Genomic DNA, 12,538 nt, shown 5'->3' with positions numbered 1-12,538 from the left:
TGGCAGAGATTGTTAACTCTGACCTTTTGAAGAGAATGAACAGAATTCTCGCTCATTATTTGGTAAAACAGCTGACGTTTTCCGCTTGCAGGAACCGTCCTGTTACTGCTGCTGCTATAACGAAGGCTTTATCAATGTATGCCAGTGGAATGGGAGCGAAATCGGGGGAAGGTGTTCACAGGGTTATTGATATGAGAAGTGACACGGTTACTCAACCAACACAGGAGATGCGCCAATTTATGGCAGCGGCCGAGGTCGGAGACGACGTGTTTGGCGATGATCCTACGGTCAATAGTATGTATAACAGTAGTAGTGTCAGAGAGTGTGCAAAGCATATTCGTTAAAATAGTTCAGATACCATACAACACTTGGATGGCGCGTAGACGCTACGCCACATAAACTTTAAAGCACCTCTATTTGAAATGGCAAGGGCCCTGAGATAGGATTTTATAAAACAACTCGTTTATAAAAGGTTCTATATTGATTTCTGGTGTATTCTGTCCGTTTTTTACATCTAGGTCTACAGGAGAAAGCTGCTAAGTTGATGAGGAAAGAAACCGCAATATTTGTACCTTCAGGATCAATGGGAAACCTCATCTCAAGTATGAAACATATAATTGCAACAAAACACACTCTCTTCAAGATGATAGTAACAACCTCTCAACTTCTTAAGTCATTGTCTTACACATAATTATGTCCCCCCTCACTCCCCCCCCCCCCCTCACTACTCCCAACCACCACCACCACCTTATGCAGGCTGTGAAGCACCCTCAAGATTAGTGGCTGAATTAAAGCTGCATTGTCACCAGTTTACTTCCAGAGGTCTGAAAGAAACCCCAAACGTTAAAAGACAAAAGAATCTAATGAAATCCGAGATATTAAACTGGCCATTCGCTCTAAATTATCAATCAGATCCTCAAAGAAACTTCCAATAAACACACTGCTTTCAATATTTTGAAATATTTTTCACGTTTTCCATTAAAAATCATCAGATATTGTTAGGTAATCGACCGGAAGTGAACTGGTGACAGTGTGGCTTTAAGTATGACCAGTAATTAGTTTTATTGCAGCCCTTGACCACGTAATATATATTTTCCATATTATTATTATATATTCCATATTGTCCCTGCCCCTCAATGGATCTTGACCCCTTCTCCTTCATGGCCCCATCCCCCCATTGTCCCTGCCCCTCAATGGATCTTGACCCCCTCCTCCTTCATGGCCCCATCCCCCCATTGTCCCTGCCCCTAAATGGATCTTGACTCCTCCTCCTTCATGGCCCCATCCCCCCATTGTCCCTGCCCCTAAATGGATCTTGACCCCTCCTCCTTCTTGGCCCCCTCCCCCCATTGTCCCTGCCCCTCAATGGATCTTGACCCCCTCCTCCTTCATGGCCCCATCCCCTTATTGTCCCTGCCCCTCGATGGATCTTGACCCCTGCTCCTTTGTGGCCCCATCCCCCCATTGTCCCTTCCCCTCAATGGATCTTGACCCCTCCTCCTTCGTGGCCCCATTCCCCCCATTGTCCCTGCCCCTCAATGGATCTTGACCCCTCCTCCTTCATGGCCCCATCTCTCCATTGTCCCTGCCCCTCAATTGATCTTGACCCCCTCCTCCTTCGTGGCCCCATCCCCCCATTGTCCCTGCCCCTCAATGGATCTTGACCCCTCCTCCTTCATGACCCCTCCCCCATTGTCCCTGCCCCTTGATAGATCTTGACACCTCCTCCTTCGTGGCCCCATCCCCCCATTGTCCCTGCCCCTCAATGGATCTTGACCCCCTCCTCCTTCATGGCCCCATCCCCCCATTGTCCCTGCCCCTCAATGGATCTTGACCCCCTCCTCCTTCATGGCCCCATCCCCTCATTGTCCCTGCCCCTCAATGGATCTTGACCCCTCCTCCTTCGTGGCCCCATCCCCCCATTGTCCCTGCCCCTCAATGGATCTTGACCCCTCCTCCTTCGTGGCCCCATCCCCCCATTGTCCCTGCCCCTCAATGGATCTTGACCCCTCCTCCTTCGTGGCCCCATCCCCCCATTGTCCCTTCCCCTCAATGGATCTTGACCCCTCCTCCTTCGTGGCCCCATCCCCCCTATTGTCCCTGCCCCTCAATGAATCTTGACCCCCTCCTCCTTCGTGGCCCCATCCCCCCATTGTCCCTGCCCCTCAATTGATCTTGACCCCTCCTCCTTTGTGGCCCCATCCCCCCATTGTCCTGCCCCTTGATGGATCTTGACCCCCTCCTCCTTCGTGACCCCATCCCCCCATTGTCCCTGCCCCTCAATGGATCTTGACCCCTCCTCCTTCGTGGCCCCATTCCCCCCATTGTCCCTGCCCCTCAATGGATCTTGAACCCCTCCTCCTTCGTGGTCCCATCCCCCCTCCCTTACTGCTCCTGCCCCTCCTCATGGCTCCCACTTCTCCCCCTCCCCTGACATGTCTGTACTTTCTGTTGTAGTGATGGCTCACTGCCCACACAGAGGAGATGAGCTAATTGCTGGTGACATGTCTCATATTGTCCAATGGGAACAAGGTTCAGCTTCACAGGTATATCTTCCTTAACACAGAGGAATAAAATGTGGATCTTAATCAATGACAAGGTGCAGGAAATATTTTTGCAGCTTTTGCAGCTAATGATGTTGGCAGCATAAAAAAGATTATTGCAAAATCATAGGATTTTTTTGTATCTACTCTGGCTTTTTGAGGCGAAATACAGTAAAAACCCACATGTTAGAACCTAGTGATTTAAGAACCTATAGACAGAAATTTAGGATTTTAGTACCCCAAACTATAAGAACCCACAAAGCCAAAAACAAAAGGTTCTTTATATGTTTGGTTGCTCCATGAAAAGTGAAACAAATGATGCAACAAATTTGCAACGTTTTGCTCTCCCATAAAGATAAGATTACAGATATAACATACATACAGTAGGATATCTCTATAGCAAAGTGGCTATGTATTCAGTCAAACCTGTAATTATGAATCCTACTGTTGCAGTAGCAACTGGGAAAAAAAGAACCCAGTAAGAACCTATTTTGCGTTAATTGTTAGTAAGTACCCCAACATACAAGAACCTGTGTTTATTTTTGCATGAGTTTGCCATTGAAAAAGTCACGTGGTTTCTCATGCAATGCCTATTGATTTAAATTCCTACTTGGTCTTTAGTTTGGTGGTGTGCATTCAAGACAAGTTAGGACCAACCCAGACGGCACACTAGACCTGGATGAGATTAAGAGCAAAATCCATGATGGAAGTGATTCCCATTATACTCATACCAAAGTTATCTGCCTGGAAAGCTCACACAATGCAACAGGTGGAACAGTCCTATCCTTGGAATATATGAAAAAGGTACTAAAATCAAAACAAACAGCCAACATTTCCTTAATCTAAAGCATGTAGACAGGGGTGCCGAGGTTGCAATCCTGGCTATACTCCTGCTCTTTGTCAGACATTAGATAAGAAAACCATGAGGTAGAAATACCTATACAATGTCACAAGTTTTAAATTGTTTAGTTTAACTAATCGTTGTAAGCTTAACTTTACCCCTTTGCAGGTAAGGGAATTAGCAGATGCACATGGCGTGCAAGTTCATCTCGATGGTGCCAGAGTGTTCAATGCAGCAGCATCTCTAGGTGTGCCAGTTAGTGACATCTCCCAACATGTAGACTCTGTCATGTTCTGTTTGTCTAAAGTAAGTAATGTTATGTTTACCTCTACCATTTAAAACTTTTACTTTTACCTAGGCCACAGCTACTCCCAATCGGAAAGCTATTCTGTAGCAATAAATAAAAAACAACAACAGCAAGAAAGCAACACAGAAAGCTTTATAGAAAAAAATATATATTTTTTTTTTTTGGAATGCCATAATGGTAAAAGAAGTTTTCTATATTGCAGAATTTCCAGGGTGACTTATGTACCATTTGCTTCTGTACCCAGAAATTCTACTTTTGGGTTCCTGAGGAATAGTGGCCAATTGGGGCTTCAGTCAAATATTCTATGGAAAAACTGCAAATGTCACACGATTTTCTGGAATTTCTGGTATTCCTGGTGATAGTGGACCACCTCTCAAGCAATTCCACATTTTCAGAAATCTGTACCATTTACAAAATAACTAGAAGTACTGGAATTTCCAATAAAATGGTAAACAACCAGAGTTTCTGTCTTTGCTCAACATGCCCTAGTAACACGCACAGCCATATTTTCTTCGAAGTTGACAATGTTTCTTCCCCTGTTAAGGGACTTGGGGCACCTGTTGGTTCTGTGGTTGTTGGTACAACAGAGTTTGTTTCAAGGTACGTAACAACCATCAGTTTTTAACTAGGACTACTAATCCCTCTTCATTCAGGGTCGGGTTCCAAGAAAGCAAGTTAATGCTGGCCCAGGGATGAAATGAACCATTTATCCAATCAAATGTCGAGATTGCTGTATTTATTCCTGAGTCAGCACTAGTCATTAGGTTAATCACCGGCCCCATGTGGTTAACCTCATTACTTGTGTTGTGTGGTTCTTAAGGAGTCATCTCTGATTTAAGTCACTTGGTGAGACATCTTTAATTTGGGTTGATCTTTTCAAGGTGTTATCGCCTGAGGAAGGCTCTTGGTGGTGGTATGCGACAGGCAGGGGTTCTAGCTGCTGCAGGCATTTATGCCCTTGATAACATTGCACCCAAGCTGAGTCAGGACCATGAAAATGCAAGAGCTTTAGCAAAAGGTAATAGAGGCCAGATGTAGTGAACAGCAGAAACAAATAGCTACTTTTTGCAACATATAGGGAGAACAGATCCTTCTAGAAGCATGAATCGAGCCTTCAATGATAACATGTTGTGGGGTGTAGTACAGTCTGTTTTTGTTGCTTCCTTTCTTATGTCCTGTGCAAACTGCCCAGGACCTGCCATTGCTGGCGAATTCTTGCTTGACTAACCACAAGACAAAGGAAATGTCAAAAAGTCCATTTCACATTTCCTTTGTCCTATAGTCAGTCAAGCGAAAATTTGCCAGCAAAACTTTGCCTTGATTGACAGGTGCATTTGGTTAGAAATTATTACAGTCATACCTTTCTATCCAGAGCTTTTGGTGTTACTTGTTCCCTTTGCTCCACATAAATACAAGGTGAAGCACGGGAAACAGCGACAAAGAAAACTCTATGCAAGAGGATCACAATCACAACTTCTTATGTACCCTAGGTTCCAGATACTCTTGCAAGCAAAAAGCTTTAGCCCCTTGGTTCTGTGTTAAAAATGTGTGTAGTACACAAGCTGGCACAAAAAAAAACAACACATTTTGCAAACTGTCTTATTTTTTATGCAGGGCTACAGGAACTCCAAGGCATTGACATCGACCTCAGCACAGTCCACACCAACTTGGTATATTTCAAAGTGACCCATCCAACACTAACCGCTGCTGACATTGCTAAACAAATGGGTACAGCCATCACTGCACCAGATGACAAAGAGGGGCAGATCATTAGAATACTTGCAGTGGAAAGGATGAAGATTAGAGCTGTTATCCACCATCAAGTTTTAGCAGAGGATGCACAGATTTTCTTAAAAAAGCTTAGATATATATTGGAAAAATCTTGAGTAATCAATAAGATCTTTAAAGTAAGTGCAATAAATAAATAGTGCTAAAGAAGTTTTTTTGGTTTCTGCTAGTTTGCCACCTAAATGTTCTCTTAGTGCAAGTCCCGCATTGCATTGAGCGAAGTCTATTGTAGAATGTGTAATAATAGTCTTTATGTAGATATACAAAAAGTTTTAAAATGAACCCACAACCTGCAAACCTCTAGCCATTGATGTCAAAAATAAAAGACAGACCGCATTTTCAATTGAAATTCTTTATTTCTTCCATATAGAGGAGTGGTTACAGCATTTGACCTAAAAGAAAAAAAAATACAACAATTAGCAACAAATTAATGCAGTTACCAATATTCTGCACCTTTGCCAACAATTTCAAACAGCTAAATCACCTTTGTTGGCCAAGATGGAAATGGCTTCCAATGACACCACCTCTCCGCAAGGTGCCGACCAATAAAAAAAAGCACCAAATGTAATTCGTTTAGTTTGAATGGCAGAAGCCAGAAAGCTCTTTAGCAGTTGGAAATAGTTTATAAAAGTTTGCAGAATATTGGAAATATTCGCTGTAAGAAATCGTTAGAAGGTCTTAGAAACAATTGCTTCTGATGTAGTGGACATACCCAACAAGTACATGTGATCCCCATGATCTAAAATACGGTTAAACTACATACAGACTACTCCTATGTCTATACATAATAATTTGTAAGTGGAATCAATGTCACTTCACATATTTTCAGAAATTATGCAGCAAAAGTGATAACTACCAAATATATTTTGAAGTGAGTATTAACCCATTGACCCCTGAACCGGCCTGTACCGGCCGTCGGAAAAACCTGCTTTTTTCCCTGAACCGGCCTGTACCGGCCTACGCGCGCGAGAAAAACCTCTCTAGCTCCCCTCCCCGGCGAGTAAAGCTTTTGCAAATTCAGCTGTAGCATAACAAAGAATTAACCAATCAAATGAGCTCTTTTGCGCATCTCCTAGCAACCAAACAATAGAACAATGCCTTGAACAATGTAGTGAAATCACTTGTCTCGCGCGACCGCCATGTTGAATTCTTAGAGACCCGGTAGCGCTTGAAAATCGCAATATTTTCATTATTTTCTCGCTTTCAAGGCTTGGTAAAGAAAGATAATTAGAAAACTTGACACAATAGTTCCAGAGAGGATAATTACAGCCCATGAGAAGATCGTTTTAATGAAAAATGACGGGAAATAGTGCGTAAAGACATCTGAGTTCACGCGGGATTCTGACAGCGAAATCTAACTTTCGGAGTCTCACAGTGGAGATTTTGTCATGTTTCGAGAAGTACACTGCCTCTAGTCTGGTGAGAATGAATTATCTACCCACTAAAAGTCTGCTGTATGAATGGAGGCTTCTTATTTTTGTGATAAGACCTGTATCATGATATTTATTTTGGCTAAATCAGGCCGGGGTGAATTCAATAATTAGACCACGTGTGGTTGCTCTCATCTCAAAATACTCATTTCATGAGGTCAAAATGGTACAAAAATAACCTTTACTGGATCACACAACATCTGCAAAGCAACAAGGATGTCACAAAGGGTTTTTTAGATGGATTAACCTGAATATTTTGCATGTTTTATTTTTGCTCTGTTTGAGAACGATAGATTTGACTTACAAAATCCGTGCGAACGATTTGGATCAATTCTATATTCCTCCGTAAGTAATAATTAAGGAAAGTCAATAAGTAATCAATACTTTCAGTTGATAATACATTGAAGATGTTGTAAATTAATTGTGAGTTTGGGAAATCCACGGAAAGCACTAAGATTGTGTTCTCTAAACATGAAACATCGATAGAAAGTTCAACCGCCGCTGTGTTCAGAACACGCACTTTGAAATCGTAAAACTGGTTGATAAAATGTCTTTGTTTTACCAAGTCTAGAAATCTTATCTATGAAATAAACTCACGGAATGTATTCAGTAATACTGTGAGTACATTTATTTAAAATTTGTATTGATTTATGTATTTATTAAAAAAATAATTTTGTCATAAGAAGTTGCGTTTTGTTTCTTCATGTTCACTAAATTGATAAAATTTCAATAAACTTGTTAAATAATCGTCTAGTTTTTATATTTTCCTAGTTCTTTACAGATTAATTTTTACACCATCGGATTCCTTATCTTTTTCTGAATAAGATGCACTATTTGCTTTTATGTAATATTTTCTCGCAATTTACTGCGCATATGTGTTTTGTTTTCTGCTCGAGCGAATTTGCAAAACTCATGAAAACTCGCAGGGAGAGGGCGAATCGCGCGCGCTATTATCCCAGGAGCGAATGGGTTAAATAACTTCCAGTTACAATAACTTCAAAATGCTTGGAAATACCATGTTCGCCTTATCATCAGTTATCATCAAGTGCCAAACACTCATTGCTCACCAAAATCAATAACCATAATTTGACAATTTTTATCCATTTACAACACTTTATGGGTGGGGGGTTGGGGGGTAAATGGTGGCAACATAATACAATATTTTCCTCACCTAATCCTCATCCTCGTCCTCGCCGCCTGATCCACCCTGTCCCTTCTTCATGTTCTTTCTCTTGACACGACCAGGGCGGCCTCCGCCATAGGGGGAGTTCAGGGAGAAGTCAATGTGCTTCTGGGAGTCAAGACGCACCACGAAAGATGGCACATTCACCAACTGCTTACGCACACTAGAAAAAGATGCAACACATCAGTAAGGCACTACAGAATATGGAAATTGATAATAACATACTAATATACATAGCGAAACGAAAAGTTTTAATGTGATTATATGAACATGGGGCATCACTCTGTCTTGATTCTATAGAGAAGTTTGCTATAGATTAGTAAATTTCATAGTAAATCTTATGGATCTGTGAGCCAATTCGTAAATGCAAATATCTTTTCTTAGTTATTTTATGTGCACAAAAAAAAAACAGGATACTGAACAAAATAAACGTTGAGCACATCAAAGATGCTGAGAGTAAATGAAAATGTCTTACATACATGATGACATAGTATAGCTCACATAGTATAGCGTACACAAGCTTACAGCCTGCAGTCTAAGGCCTGGCTAAACTAGGCATCATGTTGAGTGCAACATATAGAATGTGCATGGCCCCTAAATGTTTCCTAGTTTAGCCACTACCAAAAACATGTGTGTGCAACAATTTTTGTAGAGCGTGACACAAAAATGTTTCTCAACTATCCGAGAAATATTTCTTTGTGGCTGCTACAAGATTTGATGCGCACTACAATGATTTTCAAGGTGGCTAAACTAGGACACATGTTGCACGTTACATGTCTCCTAGTTTAGCCAGGCCTTCATTCATAGATCCGACATGTCAATATTCCAGTTTCAAGTTCCATTGTGCCTGCTGGCCATAGGCACTGAGGACGCATAAATACAGTGCAAGCCTCGGTTTCAATTGAATCGATTGCAAATACCAGCGAGATCATGAAGTATTCACAGGTTTTTGCATTGTTTTATTCCAAGTTCCATAGGATCCTCACTGGTATGCGCATGAAGTCGAGGCTTACACTGTATTTATGCGTCCTTAGTCTGTAAGTCCAGCAGTCATAGGGCTATTATGCACGCCAAATAGCCAATCAGGAAAAAGATGATGCAATAACAGCAATGTTGTCCCACAAATGTCTCCCAAAAAGTCGGCAATCGACGGCGAAAAGATTAGTTTGAGATATTTTTCTGAGAATCTGGACAAGCAAATAAGCATCCTCCGGTCAGAATAGGTGCTAGCCCTGTTTTCTTTGACCGGCGACTTTTAGTGTAGAGTTGGGACTCAAATTGCAGAAAACCATGCTGAAATTTCTGCGAAGAAACGAAAAACAAAAAGCAAACAAACCACATACAAGAACAGTGTAAGTCCTACTGTAACCGGTTGGTATTTTGGATTATTTTAGATTTTGAAAAAAAATTTGGGTAAGCAATTTTTTGGATTACGATTATAAATGTTTTACGTATTATATAAATTGTTTCTCCAACATGATTCCAAATTGATCCGTACACCTTTAGGAATTTGCTTTCAAGGGTGCTGAAATTAATCATATCCTGTTTGATGTGATAAAAAGATGTTTGTTTGTCTTGTTAGTAAGCACTTCAACTTTGATTGCTATCATTCAATCTGTTTTTGCAGCATGTTTATCTGTTACTGCTAGAAACGCTTTTAGAGTCCATTTTATTTCTTGTTATAACAACGTTTAATGTTTGTGCTAGAACTATGTTTTTGTTTTTGTAACTAGATTTAGGTCCTTTAGCTGTTCTTGTAACAGTTACACTTGTTGGAATTCTAGTTCATTCTTCTAATTTCCTGTTACATCCATAACGAGTGACGCAAGTTTCGCCTATTTTGTTATGAGATTAGTTCTTATAATCTCATTTCCTGTCACATTCTTATTCTTCATGTAATTCATTCTAAAAATATAGACGGAAATACATAGTTTGGTAGCAGAAGCAGTTGCTGAGGGAAGACAGTCAGCAGGGATAAGCTACAAGCTTATTAGAGTCCGTACGGCCCAGTCATGCTAGTTGTGTTCAGTTTGATTTACTGGTTGTATGTATTTTGTTTGCAAAACTAATTTTTGGTTTAGGTTACCTTTTCTCATAATCTTACTATGTTTGTTATGACATAAAATTTATTATTTAATTTGTTAATAAATCCTTTTAAGTCCATGCTTGCATCATTTATTCGTTCTCACATCCATTTCATTTACTTTTGCCTATTTTTTGGCTGGTGTCAGAACCTGATAGTTTTATTACGGTATTTCAGTCGTTATTACATTTTTTTAACCGCACGGTTCTTAATGTCAAGTTCCGACAGTTATACTACCATTAAACTTGTGTTTGATATTATCCTAGGTTACTTCAATTACATATAAGAATGAGACTGTCGTTTCTATTATTGCTGTAAATCTTGATGTTTCCCTATAAAACTTGTGGTTAAAAGTCAGGCGTAAACAACGAATTCGGAATTCTCTTCTACTTTTCCCCGCACTTGAATCATGTCAAAAATAGCTTTGAAAGCACATAAACACACAGTACCTACCAAAGAGAGCACCGCTTTCTTATTGTTACCAAGTTTTTGTATTTCAAGCTGGATTTGTGCTGTTTCCATTCAACAATCAAACTTGTATTTATCTATTTCTATGCTTCTCTACAAGATTTTTAGTAAGCTTGGACAACAAGACAAGTTTCCATCATGTTAGGTGACCGTGTTTTATTTCCCAAGTCGCAGTAAAACCCCTATAAATGTCTATATTTTAGATAAACCCAAGCAGGTTCGGTGGCATGGTCTCCACATACCAAGAGGGATATTAGCACGTTGGAATCTGTCCAGCGTAGAGCCGCACGCTTTACCACAGGGGATTACCAAAGAACAAGTAGCGTTACCCAAATGATTAATGTGTTGGCTGGCAGTCACTCCAACATCGAAGAATAGTTAGTGACCTCGCACTTTTTTATAAGATAAACTCCGGCCTCGTCAAAATTGATTTTCCGCCTGATGTTTCACCTAAGCCTGCCGTCTACTTCACAAGAACCAGTGCCTGTAATAGCTACCAATTTTCACTCCTCCCAGCTAAAATTAACGCTTTCCAGTTCTCCTTCTACTCACGCACTATCCCCGTCTGGAATGCTTTACCGCAGGCAGTTTTTCCCTGTCTACCATCTGCAGCCAACTTTGTAGCGGCCTTACCTAGTGAGCTAATCCGATGATGGGCTTTCATCGTGTTTTTCGTTTGTTTGCTATTGCATGTCACGTTAAGTTATGCGCATCGCAAGTATTTTCATTGTATTATCATTGTTTTTGTACATGTTGACGTCCGTTATCGTTCTCACGCGCCAGCCTCCGCTGACCGCCAATTGCCGGATTAGCTCGCTAGTGGCAATTAAGTTATTTAAAGTTAAAGGATTCAGTCCTCATTCGACATGTTGTACAATTTGTGGGACGTTTGTTAGACTTTTGTGGGACATTTGGGTTGCACTTTGCTGGCTTCTATTTGCTGCTTTCTGGTTGGATATTCATCTGCACGTCGGATCTATGAATAGCTAAAGCAATTTGTAGCAAATACATCTATCTATATGTATCAGACTCGATGCGAGTATGCTTGTGTGTTTATTTGTGGAACTATTCCGGGGGGTATGTGTAACAATAAATTCAAGTGTTTTTAGGGCTTTCTTATTATCTTTTACTCTTATTTTATATATAAAAATTATATCAGCATCATACTATATGACTAGTTGAATAACCGAGGGATCTGTATTGATACAAGTGAGATGGATTGTTCGAAGTCTTGTGAAAATCCTAGCGATGTAACTTAAGTATATAACCGGAGTGTTTCTACAGTTGACAACAATTCACAAGACTCTAAATACATCCATTAAGAAAAAATATTTATTTATTCTTCAATATCTAACAATTTCACAGCAAAATAAAAATTGTTAGAGTTTATAGGAATTCAAATTCTTACCGGATGTGTCGCTGCCTAATGAGGACTCTAGCGTGATGGATGGACTTGGCCAAACCGAGCTTAAAAACTTGCGTTTGGAGCCTCCTCTCCAAGAAATCTTCAATGCGAAGACCCAACACGTAATCGAGCTTCATTCTGCTCTCATCCAACACCCCAATACGGACCAATCGCCTGAGAAGAGCGTTTCCCTCGAAGAGTCTACGAGGGTCTTTCTCTTCCAGAGTCAACAGCTCTCTGGCGGCCTTACGAATTTTCGCCAACGTCAGCTTCACGCGCCAAACTTCACGCTTATTTCTGAGGCCATACTCTCCGATGATCTTCAACTCCTGGTTGAGGCGCTCTTTCTCGAAGGGCCGCCTCGGAGTTGTGTAGGTTTTCGAACAAACGACTTGCGGCATCTCGACTCGATCAAGATGGCGGTGAAAAGGAACGAGAAAGGACAGGGGGCTCCTACACGTGGCCTGAACTGCAATACAACCAGCCCCCC

The 12,538-nt window shown here is 40.9% G+C and overlaps 2 protein-coding genes across 3 annotated transcripts; one reads left to right on the top strand and one right to left on the bottom strand.

Annotated features, from left to right (window-relative positions):
* Positions 1 to 2: 2 nt before the first annotated feature.
* On the top strand, positions 3 to 5,872 carry LOC5504678 (low-specificity L-threonine aldolase 1). Of its 2 annotated transcripts, XM_001625501.3 has the most exons (8): positions 3 to 294; positions 519 to 602; positions 2,458 to 2,546; positions 3,165 to 3,347; positions 3,553 to 3,690; positions 4,236 to 4,291; positions 4,573 to 4,709; positions 5,306 to 5,872. In XM_001625501.3, the coding sequence occupies exons 1-8, from the start codon at positions 36 to 38 to the stop codon at positions 5,575 to 5,577; spliced, it is 1,218 nt and encodes a 405-aa protein (XP_001625551.2). In that variant the 5' UTR covers positions 3 to 35; the 3' UTR covers positions 5,578 to 5,872. The 2 variants fall into 2 exon arrangements, with proteins under 2 accessions (XP_001625551.2, XP_032228895.1); XM_032373004.2 differs by lacking the exon at positions 3,553 to 3,690.
* LOC5504672 (40S ribosomal protein S9) lies at positions 5,816 to 12,497 on the bottom strand. Its single transcript, XM_001625518.3, has 3 exons — positions 12,052 to 12,497; positions 8,081 to 8,255; positions 5,816 to 5,871 (listed from the first exon to the last, which is right to left on the bottom strand). The coding sequence occupies exons 1-2, from the start codon at positions 12,447 to 12,449 to the stop codon at positions 8,081 to 8,083; spliced, it is 573 nt and encodes a 190-aa protein (XP_001625568.1). The 5' UTR covers positions 12,450 to 12,497; the 3' UTR covers positions 5,816 to 5,871.
* Between the last annotated feature and the right edge of the window lie 41 nt (positions 12,498 to 12,538).

Source organism: Nematostella vectensis, chromosome 12, assembly GCF_932526225.1.
Source record: "Nematostella vectensis chromosome 12, jaNemVect1.1, whole genome shotgun sequence".
Lineage (NCBI taxonomy): Eukaryota > Metazoa > Cnidaria > Anthozoa > Actiniaria > Edwardsiidae > Nematostella > Nematostella vectensis.
The sequence above is the reverse complement of the archived record's forward strand: the minus strand, read 5'-3'. Positions and strand labels throughout refer to the sequence as shown.